This window comes from Suillus discolor, assembly GCF_016758755.1.
Source record: "Suillus discolor strain FC423 chromosome Unknown F5147scaffold_78, whole genome shotgun sequence".
Taxonomy (NCBI): Eukaryota; Fungi; Basidiomycota; class Agaricomycetes; order Boletales; family Suillaceae; genus Suillus; species Suillus discolor.
Window position 1 is genome coordinate 45,700 of NW_024541325.1, and position 27,859 is coordinate 73,558.

The 27,859-nt window shown below is 48.4% G+C and overlaps 8 protein-coding genes across 8 annotated transcripts; 3 read left to right on the plus strand and 5 right to left on the minus strand.

Moving 5' to 3' along the window:
* Window positions 1-173: 173 nt before the first annotated feature.
* Window positions 174-5,573, minus strand: F5147DRAFT_642280 (uncharacterized protein). The gene is made up of 11 exons (XM_041433084.1): window positions 4,474-5,573; window positions 2,816-4,423; window positions 2,398-2,764; window positions 2,270-2,341; window positions 2,134-2,216; window positions 1,928-2,075; window positions 1,772-1,866; window positions 1,496-1,712; window positions 1,343-1,392; window positions 1,011-1,290; window positions 174-948 (listed from the first exon to the last, which is right to left on the minus strand). Exons 1-11 carry the CDS (start codon window positions 5,492-5,494, stop codon window positions 582-584), a joined length of 4,308 nt encoding a protein of 1,435 aa, XP_041287583.1. The 5' UTR covers window positions 5,495-5,573; the 3' UTR covers window positions 174-581.
* An 86-nt stretch (window positions 5,574-5,659) lies between these two features.
* On the minus strand, window positions 5,660-6,769 carry F5147DRAFT_719574 (S-adenosyl-L-methionine-dependent methyltransferase). Its single transcript, XM_041438755.1, has 4 exons — window positions 6,510-6,769; window positions 6,238-6,460; window positions 6,091-6,188; window positions 5,660-6,037 (listed from the first exon to the last, which is right to left on the minus strand). Exons 1-4 carry the CDS (start codon window positions 6,741-6,743, stop codon window positions 5,780-5,782), a joined length of 813 nt encoding a protein of 270 aa, XP_041287584.1. The 5' UTR covers window positions 6,744-6,769; the 3' UTR covers window positions 5,660-5,779.
* Window positions 6,770-8,353: 1,584 nt separating this feature from the next.
* Window positions 8,354-10,033, minus strand: F5147DRAFT_407231 (uncharacterized protein). The gene is made up of 8 exons (XM_041429642.1): window positions 9,954-10,033; window positions 9,848-9,900; window positions 9,781-9,792; window positions 9,644-9,728; window positions 9,464-9,590; window positions 9,342-9,413; window positions 9,106-9,287; window positions 8,354-9,044 (listed from the first exon to the last, which is right to left on the minus strand). Exons 1-8 carry the CDS (start codon window positions 9,966-9,968, stop codon window positions 8,823-8,825), a joined length of 768 nt encoding a protein of 255 aa, XP_041287585.1. The 5' UTR covers window positions 9,969-10,033; the 3' UTR covers window positions 8,354-8,822.
* Window positions 10,034-10,112: 79 nt separating this feature from the next.
* On the plus strand, window positions 10,113-10,906 carry F5147DRAFT_719587 (uncharacterized protein). The gene is made up of 6 exons (XM_041438756.1): window positions 10,113-10,278; window positions 10,332-10,359; window positions 10,410-10,460; window positions 10,518-10,588; window positions 10,648-10,733; window positions 10,784-10,906. Exons 1-6 carry the CDS (start codon window positions 10,195-10,197, stop codon window positions 10,794-10,796), a joined length of 333 nt encoding a protein of 110 aa, XP_041287586.1. The 5' UTR covers window positions 10,113-10,194; the 3' UTR covers window positions 10,797-10,906.
* An 890-nt stretch (window positions 10,907-11,796) lies between these two features.
* Window positions 11,797-15,167, minus strand: F5147DRAFT_719591 (uncharacterized protein). Its single transcript, XM_041438757.1, has 7 exons — window positions 14,602-15,167; window positions 13,756-14,551; window positions 13,456-13,707; window positions 12,327-13,404; window positions 12,160-12,274; window positions 11,893-12,111; window positions 11,797-11,836 (listed from the first exon to the last, which is right to left on the minus strand). Exons 1-6 carry the CDS (start codon window positions 15,076-15,078, stop codon window positions 12,037-12,039), a joined length of 2,793 nt encoding a protein of 930 aa, XP_041287587.1. The 5' UTR covers window positions 15,079-15,167; the 3' UTR covers window positions 11,797-11,836; window positions 11,893-12,036.
* Window positions 15,168-15,279: 112 nt separating this feature from the next.
* Window positions 15,280-18,842, plus strand: F5147DRAFT_719593 (DUF663-domain-containing protein). The gene is made up of 5 exons (XM_041438758.1): window positions 15,280-15,392; window positions 15,443-15,802; window positions 15,858-16,482; window positions 16,534-18,162; window positions 18,212-18,842. Exons 1-5 carry the CDS (start codon window positions 15,294-15,296, stop codon window positions 18,772-18,774), a joined length of 3,276 nt encoding a protein of 1,091 aa, XP_041287588.1. The 5' UTR covers window positions 15,280-15,293; the 3' UTR covers window positions 18,775-18,842.
* A 51-nt stretch (window positions 18,843-18,893) lies between these two features.
* F5147DRAFT_719600 (uncharacterized protein) lies at window positions 18,894-26,473 on the plus strand. The gene is made up of 29 exons (XM_041438759.1): window positions 18,894-19,126; window positions 19,179-19,413; window positions 19,469-20,346; window positions 20,396-21,027; window positions 21,105-21,518; window positions 21,566-21,666; window positions 21,722-21,914; window positions 21,961-22,037; window positions 22,087-22,234; window positions 22,283-22,447; window positions 22,496-22,600; window positions 22,648-22,823; window positions 22,874-23,066; window positions 23,114-23,260; window positions 23,308-23,751; window positions 23,804-23,914; window positions 23,962-24,111; window positions 24,161-24,254; window positions 24,303-24,443; window positions 24,494-24,525; window positions 24,582-24,675; window positions 24,725-24,889; window positions 24,936-25,014; window positions 25,062-25,197; window positions 25,248-25,425; window positions 25,472-25,611; window positions 25,658-26,037; window positions 26,093-26,243; window positions 26,293-26,473. The coding sequence occupies exons 1-29, from the start codon at window positions 18,970-18,972 to the stop codon at window positions 26,350-26,352; spliced, it is 5,976 nt and encodes a 1,991-aa protein (XP_041287589.1). The 5' UTR covers window positions 18,894-18,969; the 3' UTR covers window positions 26,353-26,473.
* Window positions 26,474-27,712, minus strand: F5147DRAFT_719616 (CRAL/TRIO domain-containing protein). Its single transcript, XM_041438760.1, has 5 exons — window positions 27,462-27,712; window positions 27,228-27,399; window positions 27,073-27,170; window positions 26,771-27,020; window positions 26,474-26,721 (listed from the first exon to the last, which is right to left on the minus strand). The coding sequence occupies exons 1-5, from the start codon at window positions 27,644-27,646 to the stop codon at window positions 26,488-26,490; spliced, it is 939 nt and encodes a 312-aa protein (XP_041287590.1). The 5' UTR covers window positions 27,647-27,712; the 3' UTR covers window positions 26,474-26,487.
* Window positions 27,713-27,859: the final 147 nt, after the last annotated feature.

Consider the following 27,859-nt stretch of genomic DNA (forward strand, 5'->3'; position numbering starts at 1 on the left):
AAAAAATACTCACGGCCAAGTCGTAACCAAAGTCCAATCAAATAGAATCAAATATGTATCATAGATACTTAACGTACCCCACATATAGTTATATTATTCAATCTTATACGCCTCGAGGGGCCCAAGTTTCAGATCCTTCCAGCGCTACACCTCCTTCAGGCACTCTTTCATGCGCGGACTTCATTTCTCCCCTTAAGCCGTTCCAATAGGGTTCACTTACGTTTCTCTGCACCGCCAACGGTCGGTAGCCTTCCACAATTAGTATACAGCTCGTTCCACATTTCCGATAGCGGCCTTCCGCATCGATCGCAACTACTTCCTTGCCCCAACACCATACACCAAACTTAAAATCATCGTCACCCTCGTACGTCCTTACCCCCACTAAGCTTCGGGATCGACCTCTCTCAGATCATCATCGCTTCAAACCCATCAATCTTGCCCCGTTCCATTCACGTAACAAAGTTCCACTTACTTGATCCAGGATACCTACAGTATGATATATTGTGATCTACAAACACCGCAAATACATCACAATGCAAACATCCCAATTCGATCAATGCACTGGAGTCGGTCACCAGGAATCACTTTGTGCCACCAGCGCCGATTGTCCCTGACTTCCCCTTACCCCCCTTAATTTTACTCTTGGCCATCATCCCCTGCAGCAGTTGATCAGCCTTCGTCCGTTCCTTCTCCGAAACCTCAACACCATCCAACATCCCTATCCTGGGACATGCTCGCATGATCAGCCCTCGATATGCGAGGCGGCCGACATATGCATCATCCGGGAGGTCCCGGCGGAACTTCGAGTCTAGTTCTTGCCATCCATATTCTGTGCTTCCCTTCTCACCCCTGAGCTGACCATCCTCAGTTCTCTCAGATGGTTGTAGTGCCCCTGGTAAGTCTTTCACCAGAAGCGGTAGATACCACCCAAGTGTACACGGATTCATCCTGCGTAATCCATCAACATTTAACACACACCTAAAGGGTCAATCTAGGGTCAAATTTCTCACCTGAAATCAACCATTTCCACATCAGGCATACGCTGTAATATGCGGATCAGCTGTTTAGTCCCCTTCAAGCGCGAACCAATCATAGTCAGCTTCTTAAGTCTGGTAAGCCCCTCCAGGGAGAGCGCATCGTTCAAAAAGTTGTAATTGAGATTCAGGACCCTTAGGTTTGGCGTTAGACGCGCGAGATCCTGTGGGAGAGAGGTGAGCCGGCAAGCGGCTACCTCAAGGTACAGCAAATTGTAACAGGGCTCGTCGATGAAGTCACTCTTGAGTTTGTTCCCTAGAAAACGGATGAGCCCTGCCTCAAGTGACCACAGTTTTGCTATACGGACCAGAAAGGTATAGTCGCTTTACATCGCGGAACTGCCGGGTCGAAAGGTAGCTGTAGATCACATAGCCATCCCATCATCAAGGGAACAAGGAACGGTATAATGAAGTGTTCCGTGAATGACGTTAACCCAAACACCGAGGCGCTGTGCACTCACAATCCACAAGAAGTTTGATTTCGCATGCTAAGATTCTCCAGCTTACTAAGGCGTTCCGCCTTTACGAGAGTGTCGAGAAAATTGTTGTCCAGGTAAAGCGTGCGGAGGTTTGGGAATGGGGCAATGCTCAGGCGCCTCAATCGGTTGCTGCTAGCTCGAAGGATCCGTAATCTTGGCATTATGCCACCAGGCTCAATATTGTCCACTATATTATTGTCTTCAGGAACCTGCGCTTGTTATCCAGGGCCCCACGCAATATGTGGTTAGATTACACACCGACATTGAGTGCAATTAGTGCAGGTAGGCTTGATGCCAAGTTCAGGATACTGCAAATACAGTTCCCGCTCAGGTTTAGCATCTCCAAACGCGGCCTATATGTTTGTTGGTCACTAGGGAGTAAAAGATAGGAGGCTTGGAAAGATTTGATCGTACCATCGATATTTGGCAAAATCGGCTTCTTGAATTTGGTTGCCTTGTAGACTGAGCTTGGTCAGCCCATCCAATTTCTGAAGGCCGTCGATGCTGGTAATGCGATTGCCATCAGCTCGTAGCTCCCTCAAGTGCCGAAGACACTGCAGTTCTGGAAAAACATATTTGCCTGTCAGCTCACTTTTGTCGACACGGTGCTCAGTACCCACGTGTTAAGGAGTCGATGTCATTATGACTTATGTCAAGGCTTTCAATGTTCTGCAGGTAACTAAATGAAGTGACACCTGTCAATCTTCAAAGGGCGCGATGTCAGTGGAAGTAACTTGAATTTAGCAAAAAGCCTACAAGTTGTGAGCGACAGAAAGCGTCCGCACAGAATTGGGGATGCCGCTCAGCCATGACAGCTGATTATGATTTCTAATTCGGAAGACGTCAGCAGCCGTCGGTATTTGCTTCCGTAGGTAGCAACTCACAATACTAGAGAATCTAACTTCGGTAGAAACTCCTTCAGTCGAGTCACACCGTCCAACGACTTGCGAGAAAGATCAATACTGTGCAGCTCGTCCCAGTGTGGCTCAAATGGCTGAACATCGGTGATCACCTGCACGAGTCGGTCATGCGCCAAGCCAAAGGAGCACTCAGTCAGGAAAGTAGCGTTTGTCTTCTGGTCCCTCCCACTTAAACGACTCTTCTGTGACGTTGAGAACACACGATGGGTCGATCCATTACAATCGGCGATAGCCATTTGACTACTCGGCCGCCTAGGAGCGAAAGGTTGAAGTTCTTCTGTCGGTGGACGGCCCGAACTTGATGGCTTCGTGGGCGAGACGTTATCAAACCCTGCCATACATCAACACTGAGCAACACACTTGCGGCATGATGCTAACTCACCAGGGCTTTCTAAGTTCTCCATCATCTCCGCTATGCGTCTGGACCTTGCCGAGGGTATGAATAGCCCCTGTGCAGGGTCATGCTCTGAAGTACTCGTAGCCAGGCTACCCACGTCGTCATCACTCTCGTGGCCTTTTGGATTCAGGCCCCGTATAGGCCCGTCCCTCTTTCCATCAGAAAAACTTACGGAACGACAGTGGCCTAGTCGTTGCGCTGGAGTGCCGTGCCGGTCACGGCTCGAGTCCTTCATAGCTGACACGGGAGTAACGCTCGTGCTCTTCAGGGCCGAGCGGGGCATTGGAGTGGTAAGCGATAATGACCGACATTGTGGCGCAACTGGCGTAGCTACCGCAGTAGAGTTCGAAGCAGGCCGGACGGACACAGGAGCAGGCGAGCATTCATCCTCCGATTCAAAGACAGCAGCAGCGTCCTCGCCTTCACCCCCAAGCGCAGTTCCATGACGATTGTCTGATTCGGAATGACTTGTTTGCACTTCCCCCTCTCCTTCCGAATCATCCGATGGCATAATGCGGACAGCCGCGATCGATGGCCCGTCGAAGGAAAAGGATGTCAGGTCAACTTCTTCCTGATCATTTAGCTCCACATCCTCTTCGGCCTCTTCAACGCGACTGCTCTCCATCTCATCATGCTCTCCTCCAGCTTCAGGGATATCACCTTCAACATCTATGTGCGCGCTTCCATGCGTTTCCCTGGAGTCATCTTCCTTCAGGCTCTCTATGTCTTTGAATGGATCCTCACTATCTCCATCTGTGCCGGTGCAAGTTGTCTGATTGCGCTGGTCCTCGGCATCTGAGGCCGAACGAGTAGCGACCCTCACCCACTTCATGAGATCCTTGTCATAGACCATACGGCCAACTCTCTGTGGGAGAGCTGGTACATCCGATGGCGCGATGCGGGTGATCTGAACTGGACCAGCGTGTTTGACGAACGAGGGTGCACTGCTCGTCGTGGTTATGGTTCCAGAAGCTGTGCTAGAGGACACCATCCTGTTAATATCCTCATTGGGGCCAGAGCGGGTCGAAGATGAGGGATACGAAGAGGGGATCTGTTCAGGAGCATGTGCCATAGAATGCTGACTTGTCGAAGGAGTTACCCGAATGTGCGGGACGTTATTGAGACCTGTATTAGGTGTGATAGACACGGATGTAACTAGATGCTGCCAGGGTGCTTCAATGGACATATTGGACATTTCGTGCTCCAACGTTCGGTCAGCATCCTCAGCGATGGTATTGCGCGACGCTTTCCGTGGACTGCGGTAGCTCTTGAAGGAAGATGACGGCCTGCGGGGTGACCCGAACTTGTTGACTTTCTTCTTGCTGAGGTTAACTTGAGATACAGAGCATACGCTGTCGCACGAGCGTTCAATACGTGAAATGTCGTCCGCATGGGTGAAATGGGATATGTCAGTAGCACTTGAGAAAAGACGTTTTGACCCTCGAATATCATTTTTGATCTGCTGCATCAAGGTCGCTGCTTGATGGCGATATGCCAGAGACGAATTATTACTGGGAGCAGTTACGGCTGTCGATGAACTTGTAGTAACCGCGCTACGATCATCGGGGACGCGAAGGACAGAGGTACCAGTACCTATGCAAGCGTTGGCGATTGACATGTACATACGCCAATGATTTACATACCTGATGAAGGCTTAGACTGCGCGTTGAGAGCCTCAGCTCTATCGTCTGCTTGGCTTTCAGGGAACTGCGGACCTGCCGTAGTAGAAATCGTGGAGAAATCGCGTGCGGCCTTGATCTGTTGCATGAGGGAACGAGACTCGCCAACATAGTCTACCCTTGAGACCATTGGCCTTGCGATGGTAGCACCCACACCATCGCCTTCGCCATAATAGTCGCCTGGGGGGCTGAGTTTAACCCGTTTGATGCTGCGAATAGGTGTATCGTCTGAGACGGTAGCCTCTTGCACGTTGATCAATCCTGGGCGTAGGATGCTCCTGGAAGAACCATTGCCTTCTGCGCTTCCACCAGAAGGCGTATTAATTGCTATTGAATCGACCATTGCCGACAAGTGATCACGCGTGAATGTGTCGTACTGAAGCTGGAAAAGGCGTAGGCGCGGGTCTGTCATGGGAGGTCGCGCGATGCTGTAAACACTTGGCGTGCTTTCTCCCTGAGGCAAACTACCATTTGTGCGAGGAACAGCAAAAGTGAATTTGCATTCTACACTAGATCCGGGCGGCGCAAGTGAATTGAGGGAGGGTACCGTAGGCTTGCCTGGTTCGAGGTCTGTCTGTGAGTCGTTTGGCGTGTAGGCCTGAGATAGGCGAGAAGGAATTGTTGGAGCACACTGGAACGCAAGTACAATTGGCTTCGAAGGAGGTGGTGAAGGTGGCTCGAACATTTTCTCGAGTGCTAAAGGACTGAAGAAGTCTTTAATGATGCCCCTCTTAGGTTGTCGTCCTGGCGTCTTTTGCAAGAGAGCTGGAATGGGTATATCCTCGCGGATTAAAAACGTACCAACTGGTTCAGGTGCTACTGGAAGTGGCTCAGTGTCATCCTGAGCTTGACTTGGGGTTCGCAGGTAGCCAGGTAACGGAGTTGTGAGAGAGATGGACTGAGTACCCATGGACGATGCTTCGTCTTCGTCTATCCATTCTTCATCTAAATCGTCCGTCATCCATGCCGGACGAGCTTCCGCCATGGCACTGAAAGCAAGAGTGTTAAACGTTGCAGCGTTGAAACTTGCAAGACTCTAGCCGAGTTCTGGCACGCGGCGTGAGTTTTCACCACGTGACCGTTCTCTTTCTTGTTGGTCCGAGTGTACCCTTATTTAGCAATCATTTCTTTTTTTGCCTATAGGGGATAGTCTGGGAATACTCCTTAGCAGAGTTATGGAAGTGAGGGATCATATCCGTCATAATTAAATAAAACATCTTTACGGTCAACTTTGCGCATCATTCTTTAGTAACAGTTCCATCAAGGGCTATCAAGGGCTATCAAGGGTTGCCAAGAATCTCAATCGAACGTACATGAGAGCCCAATTCCCCTCTTTGTCCTTCATGTCAACCTCACACATATCCACAACCTCGTCTATGATAGCGGCGGCCTCCTGGTCACTAAATTCCTTCAGGAACGTTCGGCGCGCGAAAAGTTGAAGCCATCCACGGAGCCCACCGTCCAGCAGTGGCGTCATCCTTGGAACCAAATCAATGGTATTAACGCGGAAACCCGCGCTTTGCAATAACTACGCAGCCAAAAAAATATGAGCAGCTGACAGCCATTCAACACATGACAGACCCTTTGATATTCTTCGATTGTCGGAAAGTACCAGGGATCCATTTTATCGGGCTCGTAACCTCGCCTTTTGACAGCCCGGTGAAGGCCGATCCGAACGCCTGCATTTGTCGTCATTAAAGATGTATCCACTCAATAGCGTAGATTTACCGATACAATTCATGAACCCACCCATCTCACATACAAAACGCCCACCGACCTTGAGCAGCCGCTTTGCCCCATCCAGAACTCCGCGCGGATTCTGTTTACACCAATGTAGTACGGCATTGCTGAAGACAGCATCGAAAGAGTTCTCCAACACAGGAGGTATTTGAATGTTTTGAAGGTCAGATATGTATGCGTGCCTAACCCCGTTCACTAAAGCTTTGGAAACCTGACAAAGACATCAATATTGGTTAGGTAGCAACTCAGTTCATACAAACCATGTCATTGTTGTAGTCAATACCAACAGTGAACCCACTCGCACCAACAGCTTCTTGGATCCGCAAGGTCAGTTCCCCGGTCCCACATCCAAAGTCAACGATTCTTTCGCCAATGGAAGGTTTCAAAAGGGACAAAATGGGTGCAGTGTACTCAGTAGAATATACAAATGCCGCTGTCTGGTTGTAATTCGATGCAGAGTAGTCCGATGTTGACGAATGGTCTTGAGAAGCCATGCCTTCGAGGAGCCGCAGAACTGCAATAACTCTGGCAAGCGGCGGACCTTTAACAACTCGTGTTCATGTATCGGGAAGCTTCGGCATTGCACTGATCGGCCGAAGTTCCAGGCACACCTGTATGGATACGTGATACCTCAGGCGTTGGATCACGGTAGGACCATAGGCTATTCAGGCTAGCTACTAAAAGCGACTGCATGGTAATCAGTGCCAGTGAACTCGGCCGAAACCAGACTGACGGTCGGACAGAGAAAGATGGTCGACCTGGGACCAGTGAGTACCCTGGACTCTGGATAAGGGAAGTCTACTAAGCACATGGCATAGTCCTGAAACTCTGATCAAGAAAAGCGGATTTAACGGCTACACAGTAAATCGGCGATGAGTGTGTTCGAGATTTTTCTCTGAGCCGCTTGTGATTGATGTATTCCAAGTTGAGTATGATCTTCCATCATATATTGATTGTCTGTAAACCAGCGAAGTGAATTATGGTTGGGTGAGCAATCATACGAACCATACGTTTTTCGCAATACGGCACCGCGGGGTCGGGGACCTGAGACATAGTTTGTGGTCTATGCGGGTGAGGAACACACCTTGAACTGTTTGGGATAGATACGCAGCTCGGGCTCGGTCTGGCACCTGGCTGAGGCGGATGAATCCTGAACTATTCATGTATCGGCCTTCGCATAAGGATCGATGAGGCTTCAAGCAAGCATATCTTGATATGCTTGCGCTTCGCCGGAGTATTCGCTGGTATTCGTGGCCATGTGGGGATTCGACATGTCAACAAGTCTTCGCGACAGAATGAAAATGAGCTACGGCGAAGATATCGTGGTCGGGTAGAACCAAGGATGACAGAATTGTGGCGGATCCTGGAGCGTACGATTGATGATATTGATGATCCTTTGTACACCGGTGACCGAGTTGTACAACTTGAACTTGTGCTTGAGTTTCGGTGTCACTAGAAGTTCCGCGATACGTAAATCTGAGAAAGAAGAAGTTGGGTCACCGGCTGAGTTTGCCTTTAGCTTGCAATACACGATGACACTTCGGCTTTGACTTCGGGATTCATTTACTATTCATTACTGCATTCAAACCATGCGGTCGCAATACGAAATCTGCACCATCGAAGTCATCTCAACAAGAAGCACGAGCAGCTGTAAATGCGGTTCTTGCCGCGGATCAAACGAAACTTTTTATAATTAAAACAGTGACTCACAACTGCAGGAGTTGACTGGAAGATAAGTCAAGAGATAAGTTGGTTACAGTATATGAAATTCTTACACTTGTACAGACCTTTTCTGGTATAAACGTTCCATTCGTCGATCTTCTCTGTGGTACGTGGCTTCCCGGCGGGCGATATCATTATATCGGGACCGAACTGAGCCGTGGCACTGGCCATCCTGAACACACGGAAATTTCATGTCCATGGTGACTTGAGGGCATTCTAATTGCTTTCTGCCTAGTTGTGGCAACCTCTCGTATGTCAATTCAGTCTATAATTTATTACTCACCGGCTCTGCGAGAAAACAAGGCTAGTGCTAATCGCCGATGATTGTGTTGTAGGCTGCCGAGATTGAAGTTCTCTTACCGCCGTTTACTTCCGACCTATTGCTACAGCGAACCACCGGTCCTGTAATATACCTTGGCCTCTTTCATTTGCGTTAAGATGTGTCACTATGACTTGTGCAGTCGTGACACATGATCCAAAACTGCGGTGATGCCGTTTATTGTTCATTAGACATGAATCCAGCCATCATAAGCGCATACCACAACTACCTGGCTACTGCAACCCGCTGCCGAATTAGCACACTGACGACCAAAAAGATGCATTTCCTTCGAACGACATGACAGTTGAAGAAGCCAGGCACAGCGGATGTCTCGCCACTACAAGTGTTGGCATTGCCGATGCTCGTGGTAGTATATATCAGACTTTCTACCTGTAGGAAAAGGCAGCCAGATCATATGGTACAAAGAAATTATTACAGAGGTTTCAGTCATTGAAAACGTAGTGTGATGTAATGTGTTGTCCTACAGTCAGACAGGACATCGACACCAACTTGATCCTTGCCCATCATGCCTTCAAACAATGGTAGGAGAGGCTTGGGTGGCGAGACCAGGTTCTGCGTCAGGTCCGGCCGTATTGGTACTGCTGGCATGTGTGCCACTGGTATTGGCCGCAGATGAACTCGTGCCTGGATGTTGGTCGGCCATACGACGAGCCTCTTCATGAATGTCACGAACTTGCTTTGAAGTATTAGTGTAAAATTCGAGGACAGACTTTCCAAATGGAGATGAAATCGCCTTTGAGTAGTACTGGAATCGTGCGGGTTAAACTCATTCGGATAGAGATCATTCTACTAACCTCATGAGCAACCTTGGAATAACCTTTCTGTTCGTCGATGGTCTTAGCCCTTGTACGGGCACTCTGCAGCGTTGATTGCACTCTGCCGGATACTGTTTGGTCGGAACCGAGAGCTTTCTGTCCAACTGTTGTATCGAGGCCGCGCATATAATCTAAAAACCGTTTGGAAATCCCCTGCTTGTCTAACAAGGAAGACGCGTGAGTTGACATTCGACTTGGTACACGGATTGACTCACTGTCAATTTCGATGGCTCGCTGCAAGATGTGGTCGGAAAGTGAGTAGCCCTTTGCCAAATATTCGGCGGCAACTGTACTTAGATGTCAAGATGCTAGTCCATAACAAAGGGGGAATACGTACTTCCAGCTCTAGGCTTGTCTGACTGTTCGAAAGGTGAGCTTGAGTGATGCGGTTGCTCCTGATGATTGTGGTGTTCGACGTCGGAGGTGATGTTGAGTTGTTCACCGTCTAGAGTACCGCCATTGAGCTAGGGATGAGGTGTTGGTTAATCGGATTTGAATTTCTAGTGTGTTGTCTTACCATAAGCGCTGTACCGACAGACGAAGGTTTCTCAAAAGTGACAACTGCGGATTGCCCCTCAGATTTGAGATCAATTGACTTGATGCTAGATCAATGTTAATCACGAACATAGGACGAAGAAGGCATACGAAACTCACTTCCCGCAGAAACTGATAGCACAGTGAAATTAGGAACTGGCAACAATGGAGTGAAGTATTATATTACCTGAAAAATTCATGAAGCTTCTCCTGAGTGGTGCTTGAGGAAATGTTCGAGACCTTAAAAGCTGAAGTCAGGGAAAGAGAACAAATATGCTACTAGTTGAATTTACTGTGACTGAAAACATGGTTGGTGTGGTTATAGGTAGACTTGGATGAGTCGCAGCTTTGGTCGCAGTAGCCAAGATGCACTTAGCAGGCTGGAGCTGATTAGATGCTGATGATATCATCGGTCTACGGCGTGTGAATGTGGTACTATGTTTGGAGATGCACTTCATCACACCATGCCCAAGCACAGCACACCGGTACAGGAACGCTCGCTTTCGAACATCCGCAAGGTTAATTGAGATCAAGATGGCAGACATGGACGTTGATACTCCTGCACCCTCCAAAAAGGAAGCAAAGGATGACGGGAAGCAACGATTCGAAGTAAAGAAGGTATGGTCTTGTCTGTCTCATACTCTCGCTCCCTCCGTTGATAAGTCGCTCAGTGGAATGCAGTATCTCTTTGGGCATGGGGTACGCTGCCTATCCCTAAAATTGATCGAAGCATTCAATTTCTCTCACAGATATCGTCGTCGACAACTGCGCTATATGCAGAAATCATATCATGGATCTTTGTGCGTCTACTTGTTTGCATCTCATCCCAACGTCACTCAAAGGACGCTGTCATTTAGGTATCGACTGTCAGGCAAATCAGGTATCAGCATCTACAGACGAATGTAATGCTGCATGGGGGATTTGCAACGTGAGTTTATCGCTACTCGATGACTCCTTTAGATCTCATCCCCGCCACTCCTTCCAAAGCACGCATTCCATTTCCACTGTATCTCACGTTGGCTCAAGACGCGCAATGTATGTCCGCTTGATAATCGTGAATGGGAGCTCCAGAAGTGTGTTTCTTCTTCTTTCTGGTTCAATTTTGCTGATGTATGAATAACAGATACGGACGGTGATCGTGGCATGTTCAACTCCTTTACATCCATGTCTTGTTCTATTACTGTAAGATGTCGTTATTCATCCACTGTATCAATCATAGAAATGCTTTCATGCCGCATTGCACCTATCTCTTGGATGAACAAACATTGTTTAAGCTGTCTGAAAGACATAACGTGGTTCGAAGACACCAAGTGTTCTCGTCAGCATGTGAACCGAGAAGGCCATGCGTGGAAACATATAGCTGAATCTTATCGTCACTTCGCACAGCTTCACGCCTGAAAGATGACCTCAGTCTCCTCTGTTCGTGCCAGGTAAAGTCGTTAGAAAAGGTAATTCCTCCTTACTACTTCATGGGCGATGCAGATACGTAGTTCTGACGTCTGCGCAGGCACTGGAGTGCAATCCCCTTTACCTTCCTTTAAGCAACATGTACTGATAGTATGAGAAAACAGCCAGCTAGAGAGTCAATCGGACCAGGACATCTGACCAACCTCCTCCAAGCTCACCCAAGCGAGTAGAAAAGCATTGTATTCTCAGGTCTGTCGGTCTGTATATGCCCGTCCATCAAATCAGTGACCACATCGAGAACGGTCCCTCATTTCGTGTCGTCTGCAGCTTTTGGATTTACGCAGGTCTCCACTGACTGATGTTATGAGGCTATATGAACCTTCAAGTGGGCTACTCAACATCGTCAACGGCCGTAAGTGTATTATCGGCAGCTCACCATGATATCGTGTAGCATAGTGCAGGTTTCATTACTAAATCTTCACGCCTTGATGTCACCGAGACGTTGGGCTTGATCCCAACATTGGTATTGCACTTCCGCCGCGGTGGCGCGTGTCTGAACTGATCAAGTCCTTTCCCTTTTCAATTGACTGTGGCTGTAAAGTCGTTGGACAATTCCAACGAAATGTAAGATAGCTGCTACAATAACCTCCAGCAGCCAATAACTATACTAACTTTTCTTTCTTACCCGTGATTTCTCGCACATCCGCCCAACACTATCACAAAGTGCATCGGAAGACGAGTCGAAGGATGGCTGGCCAATTTTAGAGAACTATTACGCACTGCTTCAGTCAACCCCGTCCAAACGTTTCTGGTGCACGCAGATACCTAACATCGTACGGCAGACAACCGCCATAGGCCCATGAATCACAGGTCACCAATATGAATGCAATTCGATTGGAAAGCTACAATTGTGGTGTAAAATAAAACAGACGACATCTAAATTCCACCCAGAATTTACCGACGTGATTGTCAAGATATTCGTTGCCGAGAAGATGGTTTATCTTCAAACTTCAAAAGATCATACAGAGATTGAATTTGATCAACCTATTGAGCAGTTAGCAAAGCGATATCAAATCAAGCTTGATTTACAACCTTGCGCTCAATCAAATCAATGATATCTTGAAGATGATCAGCCACAATACGCCGCCTCGCCGCCTGCACCGTCGAGTCCATACCCTTGTATTCGTCTGCCAGCTCACTATAAATCCTATATAAAATGAATGAGCGCGTGGACAATAAATGTCATAGTACATCCAAACCCTTTATGATGTGTAAATTCCTCCTCAAGTTCTCGTAATACCCTGACGAGCACAGTCTGTGGTGGTAATTTGCCACCCTGGAAGATGGCTTCGTACGAATCGACACCATCGGGTTCAAAGGCATTCGCTCGGGACTGGAGGGGATCGTCCTTGACTTGCGCATTAGGGCCCTGATCATTCAAGAGTGGGACCCGTCCCTGACTTGGACGTGTGGCCTTCGTGTTCGCATAACTACCGGTGCGCGTTGACCGGTGATTACACCGGGTGCATGTCCCAGAGTTGTGTTTCGGTGCAGAGAAGAATAAGTTTTCGAGGCGACCTGAACGAATACGGGGGAAGGGGGCAGCTTCATCATCCTTCAACGTCTCCCTCCTAGTCGCAGGCCGACTCCCGTCTTCGGATTCAGCGACACGAGCGTGTGTCATGCCACCTGGACGCGAGCCATGGCGCAATGACAGGGGAACACTTCCACGAGAGGATCCTTCAGAACGTTGTTCCTCAGGGTCTTCTGATATCCGAGTTAATGGGGCAACATCATCGTCTCTCGAAGGCTCCCTTCGAGTAGCGTGACATCTGCTATCCTCGGAGTCAGTGAGCCGAGTCATGTCACCTGGGTGCGACCGCGAGCTATGTCGTGACGACAGGGACGGGCTTCCACAGGAAGATCGCTCAGATCTTCGTTCCTCCAGGTCTTCCGATATCCGCGTCAGTTCGTCCACGTCAACAAACCTTCTTGTTGACTGAAAATCAGAACGAGTAGTCACTAGGTCTGGCTCCTGATGCAACTGGTCCGGCACAGAAACCTCGTCTTGCTCTTCCTCGAGTTGTGACTGCTGCTCCCTCGCCATTCGTCTTTCATTAAGACCCTCTTCTACAACATTCCTGAGTACCTCAATCTCACCCGCAAGCCTTTCAACCTCGAGCCGAAGGGCACCGATTTCATCTGTTTTTTGGGCAAGCATCTTGGCGTCGTCCTCTCTGAGTCTCTTAAGGTCCTCCAGGAGCTGTTGTTGTGCTGTCAAGTCTGTGGTGACACGGGTGAGGTGTGAGCGGAGGGTAGATATCAAGGATTCGAGGGCTGTACGAGCGGGTCAGATGAAATTCGTCGGAACGACGGGCTATAGCCGACCTTTCTTTTCCTCCACCACCTCGAAATACTTTGACTGTTCTTCCTCTCTCTCTCGTCGCTCCCCTTTCCCCCTTTTCCATGATGGCTCGCCTGGGTCTTGTTCTACGATTCTAGAACGTTCTCGAGCGACATCACGTTTGCATTGTTGGAGCTCACACTCGAGTTCCCGGACGCGGCGGCGAGCGATGCCGTTTTCTGTTTCAAGATGAGCGAGCTTTGCATGAAGGGCGTTAAGTGACGCTATAAGACGGGCTGTACAGGAATTGAGATTCTTGAAATAAGTGAAAAAGAATTACTGACATTCCACCTCTTTCGATGAACCAGCAGTCTTGATACCGTAGCGTTCAAGGTTGGCCTTTGCAGGAGAAACAACTGCACTCGTAAGGCCAGTCAAGTCTGGGAGGTTTACTCGTCCTCTACTGGCTTTCCTCAATGTCCGATTTGGTGGGGCCACCTCTACATTAATATCAACGGCACTGTGATCGAGGACCTCGTGAAGGGGTTGTTTCAATGCGTCGTGGTGCTTCATAGAGGCACGACGAGAACCTGCAAGCGCCACACGAGGGGTAGTAGTAGTCTGTGATTGGTTCTGGAATGCAGCATCCTCGGCCTGAGCCTCATGCACATCCTTCGCAAGGCCCCTCGCCATACGAGTAAATTTGGAGCTAGTTGCAGATGGTGTGGGCGGCTGAACATTTACCTGCGGCTGGGATACATGCCGCCGCACGGGTGTTGTGTCCACGTCGAAAGATACAGAATGAGAGGCCTTGCGTGCTTTAGGAGTTGTTGCTTTTCGGGAATAGGATGTAATATGTTGGAAATCAGGTGCATCATGTAGATACGAATAGGAGCGAGAGGGAGACTGTTGTGCCGCAGTACTTCTTTGTAAATTGCGCGGTCGTCGTGGAGAGAAGCCGACACGCTGCAAATTGGCGGAGAGCTTGCGGCGGGAGGTGTTGAGCGAGCGGTCTGCTTCTAACTCAGCTGACTCAGGTTCGAGAGGTGGAGAACGGAGTCTGGCAGCAAGTGCCACAGGGTGTGAGGCCTGAGACAGATCGTAGTCGCCTGACGCATCGACGGCTTCACGAGAGCAGGGCTGAAGGGCATGTTAGTGGATGTAAGAGAAAAAAGCCTGATGGATCGTACCATTTGTCTGGACTTGGAGTGAGGCTCTAAGATACTGATGCGGCTATCCATACCAGCAATCATATCTTGCAGCGGGCGATCTGGGTCGTACTCAGCACCGCTGAGACTGATTTCCCTCCGTTGACCGTGCCCACCGAGCCCTGCGCCGATTGTGACAGCGCTGGCATGGTGGCCGATTGTGGAAACAGTCTCACCGGCATAAGGATTTACACCTTCATCTTCATGCGTGGACCACGCGTGCAAGCCACTGGGAGCATCGTAGTCGAAGTGCTGACTGGGTTGTTCGAATGATGCAAAGCCTAGGGAATGGTTAGAATTGTGCCTCGGATATTCAACGCTTTCGTCGTCCCCTTGTGAAGATGAAAGATGCAGTGATAAATCAGTGTTTTGTATCTGCTGTTCGAGCTGAATGCGAGACTGTTCAAGCTCGTCACCAGGAATAGAAAATTCGAAAGTGGTTGACGGACGTCGCGCCATCAATTTCGCAGCGCAGGTTGTATAGAAATAAGAAACAAGAATGAGATTAAAAATCAAAAGCTATATGAAGGGTGAGGTTGAAGAAAGTCACAGTGGAACTCAATGCGACAAGACACGGTCCACACCGAATCCACACAAAAAAACAACACGACGCGCCAGTCACGTGAGCGAGCATAACTCCCGGCTTGGTCTGCCACAGTTTTTAGTAGTACCTGATGGAAACACAAACCCATAAACCTCATCGTCCAGCCCAGTCTGGCTCAAAAGCCGAAAAGAAAGGCAAGGGAAAACAAAAAACGGGGTTCAATGAAAAGGTGCTATCTGCGAACCGCTTTCTAGCATTTCCTTGTTAACATTCTCTCAGGCATTTGCACCAAAATCTGGGCGACGTGCCGATCGCCAGGCCCGGAGAAACGTCGAGCGTGATGAAGCTCGTCTTCATGTCCCCCTTGTAAACAGAACACCTGATGATGAACCCCCACCAGTCATTATCGCAATCGTTGGGCCTCCAGGCGTAGGCAAGACCACTCTGCTCAAAAGCCTCGTCAGAAGATACGCAAAGCAGACATTGTCCGAAGCCAAGGGTCCGATCACTGTGGTTGCTGGAAAGAAGAGGAGACTCACATTTATCGAGTGTAATAGCGACCTCAATTCTATGATCGACATCGGTAAGGTCGCCGACCTCGTTCTCCTCATGATTGACGGCTCTTACGGCTTTGAAATGGTGCGCTTGTTCATGCTGAAAATTTCATATCACAACTATCTTTGATCGATGACAGGAAACGTTTGAATTCCTCAACATCCTCCAGGCTCATGGTTTTCCAAAAGTCATCGGCATCCTTACTCATCTCGACCTCATCAAAAAACAAGCCACCCTCAGGGCTACCAAAAAACTACTCAAAAGGCGCTTCTGGAATGAGATATATCAAGGCGCAAAACTTTTCTATATCTCTGGTGTTCTCAATGGTCGTTATCCCGATACCGAGATCCTTAATCTTTCCCGTTTTATCAGCGTCATGAAGTTTCGACCCCTCGTCTTTAGGAATACTCACCCATATCTCCTTGCGGACAGAATAGAAGACTTGACGCCGCGCGAGGAAATAAGAACCTCGAAAGGTCGGTGCGATCGCACTGTGACCCTATATGGTTACTTGCGAGGGACAAATTTGCGGCAAAGCACCAAGGTGCACATTCCTGGTGTAGGCGATATGGATATCAAAACAGTGACAAAGCTCGGCGACCCATGTCCCTTACCAGATGCGGATTCTGAGAAGCGAAGAAAGTTGAGCGAAAAGAAGAAACTTCTTGTGCATGCACCCATGAGCGATGTTGGTGGTGTTATGTACGACAAGGACGCTGTGTGGATTAATGTCCCGGGTAACTTCACGAGAGGAGCCACCGATGGTGAGCAGAATTGACGTTGCTTGATTGCATGTTATTGACTCTTGTGAGCAGTTCCTCATGGCGAGGGTGAGCGAATGGTCATTGACCTACAAGACGTCGATGAGACACTTGAAGAGACAGTGGCCCGGAGCAACATCCGCCTTTTTGGTTCTTCGTCAAATCCACTGACTGTTGATACCCGACATCATGATGGAGAAAACAGCTACGGCGGTGATGATGCCGAGGAGAGCGAGAATGCTTCACAGGGCGATAGTGAGTTTGAGGAGGAAGAAGAAGAGGTATTCTCGGAAGATGAGCAGGACGATGAAGGGAGTGGCGAAGAGGACGAGCAGTTCCGCACCGGCCCTCTAAATACAGGCCGTCACGCAGCACGCACCATCGTGCGCTCTACACATGGTTTTTCCAGTAAGGAAAAGGAGGAAGGGGATGTTGCTTTTGCTGACTCTGACTCCGAACTTGGGTTGTCCGATGATGAAGGCCGTGGCAGAGCAGGTGAAGTCATGTATGCTGACGATGAAAAGGAGATTTTGAGCGATGACGAGGAAGAGTTTGATGAAGACAACGAGGATAACGTGCCAGCGTGGAAATCCGGACTGGCTGCGAAAGCAAGCGCTGCATTCGAGGAGCTCAACCGTCGGAAGCGGCGTAAAGACTGGGTTGCGATGATTTATTCCAGTTCGCTTGGTCCAGAGCAGATTGCCCATGGCGCCGGCACACCTGGGGTCAAACCGGACGAAATAGATGATGACTTCTTCCGGGTGAACAGCTCCGGTGCTACAAACCAAGATGATTTGGACATGACGAAAGAGGCGCTGTCTCTTGGTGCGCTGAGGGAGTGGGAAGATGAGGGAGTTTTGGATTCTCTAAGGACGCTATTTATCACAGGAGATCATGACGGCGGCGAGGCAGACCAGGAAATGAATGCCCACGAAAACCCAGAAGGCGCTGACCTCGTCGACCTGGAATCCAGGAAAGCCCACCCTGCTCTCACTGAATTCGAGGGTATTGATGCCGAGACTCGTGCCCTTATCGAGGGTTATCGGCCTGGAACATATGTGCGCATAGAACTCGCTTCAGTCGCTTGCGAATTCATCGAACACTTCGACCCATGCTACCCTATCATCGTCGGTGGACTACTGGCTGCAGAGGAGCGCATGGGATACCTCCAAGTTCGCATTAAGCGCCACCGCTGGTTTGCACGTACATTGAAGACGAATGACCCGCTTATCTTTTCCCTCGGCTGGAGGCGCTTCCAGAGTGTCCCCATATATTCACTCGACGACCATTCCATCAGGATGCGCATGTTGAAATATACGCCAGAGCACATGCATTGCTATGCGTCGTTCTATGGCCCAGTTGCGCTCCCAAACACAGGTTTTTGTGCATTTAACGCGCTCTCAGGGGAGACTGTTGCATTCAGAGTAAGCGCGACCGGTGTGGTCCTGGACATTGACCGGTCAACCAAAATCGTGAAGAAGCTGAAGCTTACGGGTGTGCCGTTCAAGATTTTCAAGAATACAGCATTCATCAGGGACATGTTCACTAGTGCTCTGGAGGTGGCGAAGTTTGAAGGTGCGAGCATCCGAACGGTATCTGGCATCAGAGGTCAGGTAAAGAAAGCGCTGAACAAGCCGGAGGGTGCCTTCCGTGCCACATTTGAAGACAAAGTGCTGATGAGCGGTAAGTCGCCTCCATCGTGGATTGGATTCACTCTGAATTACGAGCCCAGATATCATTTTTCTAAGAGCGTGGTATTCGATCCAACCTCGCAAATTCTACAACCCTATCACATCTCTCCTTCTGTCCGACAAGTCACGCTGGTCTGGCATGCGCTTAACAGGTCAGATTAGACGAGATGAAGGGCTGAAAACTCCACTGGCTGTCAACTCCACCTACAAACCGATAGAACGCCCCGCCCGACGATTCAACACGCTTAAAGTCCCGAAGAAGCTACAAGCTGCTCTTCCATACGCCTCAAAACCCAAACTTATGAAGCCTCAGAGCAAGCAGACCTACATGCAAAAGCGTGCTGTCGTACTAGAGCCTGAGGAGAAGAAAGCAATCGCACTACTTCAACAGATTCGAGCGCTGCGCAAGGATCAAATAGCACGGCGTCGTGAAAAGCAACAAGTGCGCAAGGAGACACATCGCAAGAAGATTCAAAAGGACGAGGCTAAAGATGCAGAAAAGGAGAGGGAGAAAAAGAAGGTGTATATGAGAGCTGCAGGGATGAAGAGTAAGAGGGAAGCCGATGTTGAGGAAGGAAGATCAAGGAAACGGAGGAAGACTTGAGTCCAAATGACATGCGATGCACAGCCTATGTATTAGTTATTGTGGTAATTCTAATATTTGAGAGAGGGGCTGTGACGGTGACCGAAAACACGTCACGCGCGAAGTCACTTGTCAGTCTTCCGGAACTGGCCAGTGACTATTAGAGCACGAGGCTCTGCTCCTGTTCGCGGCCGTCTTTTAATCAGCTCGTTCATCATGAACAGCCATCATTGGCAGCAGAAAGCTGGCCACGACGCCCGCAGCCAGCTCTCGCCAGATCCTGTAACACATGGCCATGCTCCCAACTCGACCTACGAAGCTCACAGGCTCTTTGCCGCATACCCAACGGCTTCTGCGACACCTTCCACGCACGGTTAGATTTTTATACGTTTTGACACGTCAAACGCGTCTAACAATTCATCTAGTGGGAAGACACATGAATCATTTATCTGTGTCTGCACCTAACCCCACCTACTTGCAACGGACCTATCTCGAATATAACTCTGGGTCGCAATACCAGCCAGCTCCGGCGCCTTCCCCGCTTTCAGAATACTCTCATGAGCTCTCCTATCTTTCAACTACGTCGATGCCCACAGGTGATTCACGTTACTGGCACAGTACAAGGGACGACTCCGTGAGGCTACTGTCCGAAGGCGGCTCGTACGTCAAAAATGTTGCAATCAGCTTGACTCAATAGTAACATCTCTAGACACAGATTCGCTTCTTCTCAGTTTGCATCTCCATGGCTACAATCCCAGCCTCAATCAACGTATCATCCTCTTCCGTTTGCTCAGTCATTGATCCAACGCATGAATCCTCCTGCCGCATACCCTACCCCACCTCCGCCTGGCATTCGAAGCACTTCATCTTCTCTCGCATTCGCATTAGGACATCCGCTAACGTATCCTAATCAACCCAAGCCACCCACCGAACCCGTTCATCGGCGTAAAGAGCCTGTTGCAGCATTCAACCATTTCATTGCTCAGAAGAATCGAGACATAGAGATGAAACAAGCTGAACGTGACATCAAGGAAGACGAACTGCAACATTCTACCCAAACTCCATCTCAGCCTGTGGCCCTTCGGTCTGTGCAATCGCAATCCAACTCCCATTTAATCGTACAGTCAGCTCCTCGATCCCCCCAGATTCACGTTTCCCCGAGTACCCCTACATCCACACAGTTGACTCCGCGCTCTACTGCTCACCTTCCCGTCCCATTGGCACCCGCAGAAAACAGCGTGACTCCTCAGAAGCGAAAATATACTGGTGAAGACAAAGGTTCTCCGCTGAAGCGTGTACACACTGTACCGTCCGAATGTCAGGAAGAGTTGAATACTCAGTTTCACTCCTTACAAACTAGTACACCCTCATCGAGAACTACACCGCGACAGGTAATGGCGTATGTAGAGGTACCTCCTTTACCAAGCGTATGGAGGACTCCTTCCAAGAAGCAGCCTCTGTCAACGTCCATGTCAACCCCTGCATATAATTTTGATGCATCGGGGTCTGAAGAGGATGATGTCCGGTACAAGTTTGGTATCCATGCTAGTGTAAAGTTGTCTGCACGTCGTACAGGTGATAGAGATGAACGAGGTAGGAAATCTTTCATTGATGTTTTATCAACCATTCATCTTCCCTTCAGCACCTCTCGAAAAACTCTCCGCGCTCATCGAGGACATATTTGAAGCTGAAGACTCGTTGGCCGTGGACATCGATGTATCAGAGCTTCCGAAAGTCTTTTTTTCTGCACTCACCACAGATTGCTCACACCCCCACTTGCAAGCCAATGTGATTAAGAAACTGACGAAACATCTCAGTCAGCTCGCCCGACCTACAAAACGATCTAGACGGTCTGCTCGCGATAGCATAGACGCCCCGAGAGCGAGGAAGGCGCTAGGCGACATCGACAACGCTATCCTTGCAAGACTATTAAAAATTCTGGAGCGCAGCATCAAAGCTGGGGAAGCTCTTGATCCCTTGTGTGCCTCTGCATATGTCCCTCATGCAGATAAAAACGCATCGCCACGAAAACCAAAGAAGAGTCCAAAAGCGCAAAGAGTAGTCCAACAAGATCGGGATGCCACAGGCTCTGCCTTACTGAATATTCCAGAGGAAGATACACACGAGTTGGAAGTAGACAGTACTGACATCCCTCGAGAGCTGACAGAAGCGCATCTTCGCGATTTGTCAAAACAGCTAGAAGTTGCGCGCGATAGTATCCTCGCTGTGGAATGTTGCGTTGCGTTATTAAGCGGAGAAGGTCTGACTAAACAGGTTTGCCTTTCTGGTCAATTTTCAAGGTTGATCTAATTTCTTGGCAATTTCTCCCTGTTGTCAACTTCATGATACAGCTTTACTCCGAGGAGCTCATAACTGCTTGTCTGAGTACAGTCAAGAACCAGCTAACGATGATTCTATTCCCATTTGTCGAGGCTGCAAGCGTCGGTGGATCGTCGTCACCACAACTCCAATGCATTCACAGCAACACTCATACACACTCTGGTGATCTTCGACGGTTGCTCAGCGAACTTTTCCAGGCAGTCTCGGCTGTACTTCCGCGCATCAATGTGTTGTTCTCTAGTGAAAACATTGTGATGTCAGACGCAATTATCATTCAGACTGTGTATATCGCAATCGGGCCGTTCTTTGTAGTGGAATCAGGCGAAGGAGATGTCAAGAGCAAGAAAGATAATGTTGTATTGAATACACTTGGCAATAGCGCTATGAGAGGTCTTCGGTTGGACGCACTCTCAGTCATTCGAAGTGTACGCTGGTCTTTCGTGTTTCAAACCACCACTCATTATTCGTCTAGATCTTTGCCAATCACGAAGAGCAGCGATCATGGATCATAGAAGAAATTTTGTCGTCACTCATCAAGCTCTCTAACAGTCATAAGAAGGCTGGGCAGTTTCGGTCAGTGAAGACTTACAGATGTTGAGTGCGAGCAAAGTTGACATATCGTGTTCAGCTTACGCGATGGTCGCTCCATTCGAACAGTCTCTGCACTACTATTTCAGCTCGTACAAACGTCTGCCCATGATGTCCGTGTTGCAGCGCGCAAGATTGCCAAACGTCGCCAGAGTCGCCAAGCTCTTCGTCGACAGGACAGCATGACCAATGAGAAGTCGGGTGAACCTTTGATGGATGAATTGGACGCGGAGGTCAGTGCTAATGTTGGCAGTATCTCATACCTAACCGCCCGTGTAGGAGATACAGCTTTATATTGCGGGGTTAGAGTCCGCAATGAATGCTGCAAAAACGATAGTCGTGTATTTGACACAGAGGTGAGCAAAATGTTGTTGACTTCAGTGTTTGATAACACCATGTCGCTAGATCTGGAAAAGGGAAATTGACCAAAAATTCCAACGAGGCCGAATACCGAACGATTTTTGACAACCTTATTTCCGACCTTCTTGTCGTCCTGTATTGGCCAGAATGGCCAGCTGCAAGTTTCTTACTCAGCATTGTTTGTAAATTCATGGTGAGTCTTGCACCCTTGGCTGTGAAACCCTTTTAAATGCTGTCACAGGTTTCTTCTCTAGATGACGTGAAAACGAGCACTCAAACGGACACAAACGCCGCAAAAAGCATTGCGCTCGATCATCTCGGTGTCATCGCGGCACGGATACGCTCAAGCTCTTTGAAGGTAAAAGTACACGACCATGACAGGCACGGTCTCCACTCTCTTGATGAGGTCTGTATTTCCGAGTCTTATCAACAACAATCTCCTTATATTTTGCAGGTCATCTCTTCCGGCGATGTCAAACACTTGGACATGCTCATATCTCGACACCAATCAATATTTTCGCATCTTTATAAAAGAGCTTCTGAAGATCAAGCGTATGACGTTAGTGACTTCAGATACATAGTTACATTCCTGCTGACATGCAAAAGAGTGCAAATGATCTGACGGCGGCTACTTGGGGTCAAGAATTAGCAGTTGCACTCAAGCAACTTAGCAGTTCAGCGCAGGAGGATGACGAGGGTCTACAGTCAAAGCTTTACGCTAAGCTCAAGTCTGCCCTTAGGGACGTTTGGAAGGATATGTCAAATGATGTTTTTGATGTCGGGTAAGCTTCTAAACCACCTCTGAATCGCTCGAGTTGACACACTCTGGCAGCTCGCAGGAAGAAATAAATAAGGTCGATCGTTACGCTGAAGAGATTGGGACTATTCAGACGTTACGAAATTCCTTCGGGCCAATTCTTAATGTCGTCCTGCTTGCACTTGATGCGCCGGCTGTTTTCATGCGTACAAAAGCATTACGAGCACTTGGACAAATTGTAAACAGTGACTCCAGCATCTTAGCAGCAGTGCGTGAACAAGTTCATCGACTCAGCACTTACTGACACGCCACAAGCCAAATGTCCGTCGGGCGATCGAAAGTCATTTGCTCGATAGTTCCCCAGCTGTGCGCGACGCCGCTGTAGAACTAATTGGGAAGTATATGATAGAGTCGCCGGAGGTTGTTGGGGATTATTACACAAAAATTGCCGACCGTATCGCAGTAAGAATATTCTATCGCTCAGAAGCTCATTTAGTTAACTCTTGCAGGATACGGGACTCGGAGTTCGGAAACGTGTGATCAAACTCCTCAAACAATGTTACGCTGGCACAGAGGATCTTTCTCGACGTATAGATATCGCGACAAAGTTGGTCCTTCGCATGCTGGATGAGGATGATACAGTAAAAGATTTGGCCATCAAGACGGTTGAGGAATTATGGTTCCAGGCTGCATCACAGAGTGGAGTTCCTAAGACCCGCTCAGTGCTGTCATCTGGTCTTAGCCAAGACAAGGGACCACTTCTCTCCAAGGTCTCAGTCATCATGGGCGTATCAGCCAATTTTAAGGATCGACAATCACCGTTGGAGGATATGCTACATAAAGTAATATCCAGCCAAGAAGCTGCTAGCGCATCATATTTGCGAGGAAATTACTCTGAAATCTGCGAAGTCCTCATTGATGGGCTGGTAGATGCCTCGGACTTGCCAGGATTCGTACGTGCACGTGGCTCATTGTATCGATGTTGTTGACACATTCTTTTGGCAGACCGTGCACAACTGTGTCAGGACTATATATCTATTCACTACAGCATACCCCTCTGTCCTCTCAGGAGCAAACGCGTCTACTTTGCTCCCGTATCTCAAGAACCCTTCCTCGGTAAGAATCCACCATCCTAAGCATACAAAAATCTCAATGCGCATTAGTCCGAAGAGCTTGCTGTTTCCGATTATTTACTCAAGATTTTCCGTATATCGATACCCCACATGCCCAAGACTGCAGTAAAGTTTGGTCAGGAACTACAGCTTGTGTTGCAACCGATGATTGTTAAACCATCCCATATCGGCGGAGTCGTGGTGAGTTATCTGGTCATCGATGTTGATTATTTACCCAGTCATACCATAGAGCCTGCAAGAAAGTGTAGCTTGCATGTGCGGAGCAGTGCAGCATCTCACGCATGATTTCAATCGTCTGGTCGCTCTAGTCAAGTCATGCAATGGTACGAAGACTTTGTTTTGGACAGATTCACACTCACGTTATGCTCTAGCTCGATTGCAACAGGCCATCGCTCGCCCATCCTCTTACCAAATGACAGCGGTTGAAAACAGGACATTATCCATTCTGATATTTATTGTCGCCTTACTCGGTGAACATTGCGACTTTGACCGCCTCCGCGATGATTATCCAGGTAAGCTGCCACAAATGTCCACAATTTCAGTAGTTTGACATCGATTCAAGACTTCATTTCAGAATTGAACTCTGTGTCTCCCGTACCGTCTTTTGGTTTAATTATCTGACTTATCGAACTCATCGTCATTTCTTCCAGGGACCTATCGTGGAGCACATTTACAAGAGTTTACTGGAGTTATATGAGAAGTACAATGACGTTGGTCTAAAGGGACGCATCCTTCAGTGTCTCGGTGAGCCTCATCGCTGTTTCTAGTTCGTGACCTTCTCACCTTCATGAAGGCTTCTTGTTCCGTGCACAACCAACATTAATGACGCTGGGGCGGTCCGCTTCCATCATGGATGATATTTTTCACTCCTCTGATCTTGAAAGCCGCGGGCGACTTTTACGGATCATGCACGATTTCTTAGTGTCCGAATCTATGAAGCACCATGAGGAGCAGAAAGGTTGGGGTCGTATTTTGTGCCCTTGGACTATACTTATTTTCCGCAGGAGGCACCAAAGGCAAGCAAGGTGGGGTAGTAGATATGGCGGAATTGGTAGGGAACACAGATGGTTTTGCTGACTCCGGGTAGATCAAACAATCGTTCTCGCAAGGATCTACTAATAAAGATACAGTGTCAGCTCAGCCGTTGTTCAACGATACATATCTTCAATCTTGGACGCAGCCTTGTCTCAAAACTCTCAGATCCAGAATGTTGCTGTTGACATTCTCAGCTTCACCATCAAACAGGGTCTCGCTCATCCGTTGCAAGTACGTGCTTTAGTCTTCTCACGATTATTCATTGACCGCAGTTTCGGTAGTCCTTCCCTGTCATTGTTGCATTGGAAACTTGTCCAAATAATGCCATCAGCTCACGGGCTAATGCACTCCACGCAATACTCTGGAGTAAACACGCGTCTTTGTTGAATGCTCGATACATCATTAGTGCAAGACAGTCGTTCGACTACCAGAAAAAGATCTCCACAGATGCCGTCAAAGGTTTGACTTCACTATTTGTTGTAACGTGTCCTGAACGTTAGTGTAGGTTATCGAATGCAAGTAGAACCAGCGGCATTGCTTCAGAGGTGGTATTCTCTCGTGCGGGAGAAAAGAGCCTCTCGTCAAGACTTCCTGAGAGCTCTCCTAAAATCTTTTGATATCAACCCTTCTTTGAAATCATCACAGGTAATGTACTGCCTTGTACCGTTTCATAATGCTCACAGGAAACTAGGATGACGTTGACTTCGCAAGATACATGGCAGAGAATTTTGCCTCTCTTGACTACAGAACACAAGAGGAAGTCATCACTGTTATTAAACACTTGACTTCCGTATTATCGACCGCTGGCATGCAAGTGATCGACCTTCTCTCGCCTTCTCATCTCCTAGCGCAGCTGCATGATACTCAACCTCTCCATAATGCACCTCACCAGCCACCAATGTCTGACTTGCTTTCGCGTTCAATTGATCAGGAAACCCCAAATGCTCCATCTTCCTCTGCCCCATCTGAAATGTCCCACGTCGACGTTGCTATCATGAGAAGCTCAATAACTATCGGGATTGTCATGCTTCTTAAAGCCCATCTCAAGTCTCTTTACGGGCTTTCAGAAGAGTGGGTCTTTTGTACAGAGATCCATCCATTCTATTAATCTTTCTTCTCCTCTCAGGAAATGTTCTAAATTTGTGCTCGGCAAGAAGAGCGCTATCGGTGATAAACCTGCTATCAGACGTCACCAACTTCCAATTACGTGGACCCGCCTCCCTTATGCCACTACTTCTCTCGTTCAGGAGCACGACCTGATGGTTCACAGGCAGACGGTGAGTCTTCTTCCACTTTACTCCTTATAAGGCTGACAGTTATCTCTAGTTTATTGAAGTTTGGAATGAGGATGGTGTTACTGCGGAACCTGAAGATGACGATGCATAGATGTGTTTTTACTGCTCGTAGCCGCTCATTATCGACCTATTTTACATAAATATCATCGTACACATTCCCAATTGTAATGTAACATAGCAATGTCACGAGATGACTTATAATTCATAGATGTATTCTGGCGAAGAACTAACCTGAGATTTTCACCGTGGAACCGTCTACAAAAAGTACAGGACCCTTTGGCATCTCATCAATAGCTTTTTTAATAGCATCATCCAGATCTGGGTCATCTTCAAACTTCCATGACAGTTGTCCACCATACGACTGTGGGATATCCCTCTCATCGATCAACAATCTCAAAGTAGGACCCGGATCTTTGCCCAAGATGTGAATTTTGTTGCGAGTGCCTTCGTCGAACCAGGTCTGTGGAAGAAGGTCAGCATTGAAAGAAATATACATACTCGTGAAAGACCTTGATCCAGTTCCATATTGTAGGAAAGAAAGATGGTGAGTTTACAATAGCGATTGTACTGAGGGTCTCTGGATAATTCGCCGTAGCCATCGTAGAGGCCACCTGAAGATGGCTTCGTAGAGACCACATGGCAGATAAGGATACCTGCTCCAAATCAATTATAGTGGTCACTGATGATACTGGTGTTGGTGCAGCGAGATGGGAGCATAACGGCAGTACAAAGCGCGTCATCGCCTCGTAAAGTACAACACTACAGCTGCCGCTTCAGCTAACGATGTGTGGTAATTTGAATACGTACTGACATTCGCTGGTATCGGCGGTCTGAAGGCACAGACTCGAGTTCCTTCCGCAGCGACGCGTCTAAGGAGGCAAGACGGTATACATAGACCGGCAGGCCAGCCTGTGGACCAAGATGTTATCGTTGGATTGCCGATGACCGAAGTAAATTACATCTGACCTTGTCGCGACGACCTGTCCATCGAGGGTAGAACCTCCTGGCTGATTCCATCTCGTTAGCCTCAAAGGTACGAAATAGCTCGTCAACGTTATGTTGTTTGCGCCACGCTTCTGTGTCAGAAAACTGCTTTTGTGCTTTGTCTACGTCATACCGCCGGGCTCGTAGGAAGCGCCTGAGACAACGTGAGCCTGAATCGAACTCAATAACACAGCGTATTCAAAGACTGGAACGTACAGTAAAGTTAGGTCATCGTGGGATGCAGCTGTGTCATCGGAGGCAGGCTGGTACAATCCTGCGTTTCGGAGCTTTGCCTTGAACGCCTCAAGTGATGATTGTGCTCGATCGTGGCTCACAGGTGTTGATATGATAGTTACTGGCACAGATTCCTCGGGGGTCTTATTTGGAAGTGTATCTGGCATATCGTACCCTATCAGAGCTGGATTGACAATGGAAGATGAACTTGAAGAAGGGCTGACAAGTTGAAGTTGCAACGGGCTGTTCAATAAGTTACTAACGAAATCCGATCGATGACGCAGAGTTGCTGAAAGGGGATACCATTACTAAGTCCGTTTATGTAATTAAAGACATTTGTTCATACATATGCCCGCCCATAGAGCACTGAAAGTACTGAA

Bases quoted from the DNA above. Each gene is read 5' to 3' on its own strand.
- F5147DRAFT_642280 (XM_041433084.1), bottom strand. From the start codon at position 5,494: ATGGCGGAAGCTCGTCCGGCATGGATGACGGACGATTTAGATGAAGAA. The intron at 2,765-2,815 runs GTGAGTTAGCAT...GATGTATGGCAG, and splicing joins GGAGAACTTAGAAAGCCCTG to GGTTTGATAACGTCTCGCCC. The intron at 2,342-2,397 runs GTGAGTTGCTAC...CTTCCGAATTAG, and splicing joins AAGTTAGATTCTCTAGTATT to AAATCATAATCAGCTGTCAT.
- F5147DRAFT_719574 (XM_041438755.1), bottom strand. From the start codon at position 6,743: ATGGCTTCTCAAGACCATTCGTCAACATCGGACTACTCTGCATCGAAT. The intron at 6,461-6,509 runs GTTTGTATGAAC...TGTCTTTGTCAG, and splicing joins TTGACTACAACAATGACATG to GTTTCCAAAGCTTTAGTGAA. The intron at 6,189-6,237 runs GTAAATCTACGC...CGACAAATGCAG, and splicing joins TGGGTTCATGAATTGTATCG to GCGTTCGGATCGGCCTTCAC.
- F5147DRAFT_407231 (XM_041429642.1), bottom strand. The intron at 9,591-9,643 runs GTAAGACAACAC...CCTCATCCCTAG, and splicing joins CTGTCGGTACAGCGCTTATG to CTCAATGGCGGTACTCTAGA. The intron at 9,045-9,105 runs GTTAGTAGAATG...TACTACTCAAAG, and splicing joins ATTCCAAGGTTGCTCATGAG to GCGATTTCATCTCCATTTGG.
- F5147DRAFT_719587 (XM_041438756.1), top strand. From the start codon at position 10,195: ATGGCAGACATGGACGTTGATACTCCTGCACCCTCCAAAAAGGAAGCA. The intron at 10,360-10,409 runs GTACGCTGCCTA...TTTCTCTCACAG, and splicing joins AGTATCTCTTTGGGCATGGG to ATATCGTCGTCGACAACTGC. The intron at 10,461-10,517 runs GTGCGTCTACTT...GCTGTCATTTAG, and splicing joins AAATCATATCATGGATCTTT to GTATCGACTGTCAGGCAAAT.
- F5147DRAFT_719591 (XM_041438757.1), bottom strand. From the start codon at position 15,078: ATGGCGCGACGTCCGTCAACCACTTTCGAATTTTCTATTCCTGGTGAC. The intron at 13,405-13,455 runs GTCGGCTATAGC...CCGCTCGTACAG, and splicing joins GGTGGTGGAGGAAAAGAAAG to CCCTCGAATCCTTGATATCT. The intron at 12,275-12,326 runs GTTTGGATGTAC...CATTTTATATAG, and splicing joins GAATTTACACATCATAAAGG to GATTTATAGTGAGCTGGCAG.
- F5147DRAFT_719593 (XM_041438758.1), top strand. From the start codon at position 15,294: ATGGAAACACAAACCCATAAACCTCATCGTCCAGCCCAGTCTGGCTCA. The intron at 15,393-15,442 runs GTGCTATCTGCG...ACATTCTCTCAG, and splicing joins AAACGGGGTTCAATGAAAAG to GCATTTGCACCAAAATCTGG. The intron at 15,803-15,857 runs GTGCGCTTGTTC...GATCGATGACAG, and splicing joins GCTCTTACGGCTTTGAAATG to GAAACGTTTGAATTCCTCAA.
- F5147DRAFT_719600 (XM_041438759.1), top strand. From the start codon at position 18,970: ATGAACAGCCATCATTGGCAGCAGAAAGCTGGCCACGACGCCCGCAGC. The intron at 21,915-21,960 runs GTCAGTGCTAAT...CCGCCCGTGTAG, and splicing joins TGGATGAATTGGACGCGGAG to GAGATACAGCTTTATATTGC. The intron at 22,235-22,282 runs GTGAGTCTTGCA...ATGCTGTCACAG, and splicing joins GCATTGTTTGTAAATTCATG to GTTTCTTCTCTAGATGACGT.
- F5147DRAFT_719616 (XM_041438760.1), bottom strand. From the start codon at position 27,646: ATGCCAGATACACTTCCAAATAAGACCCCCGAGGAATCTGTGCCAGTA. The intron at 27,021-27,072 runs GTCAGTACGTAT...CGGCAGCTGTAG, and splicing joins GACCGCCGATACCAGCGAAT to TGTTGTACTTTACGAGGCGA. The intron at 26,722-26,770 runs GTCTTTCACGAG...CTTCTTCCACAG, and splicing joins CAATATGGAACTGGATCAAG to ACCTGGTTCGACGAAGGCAC.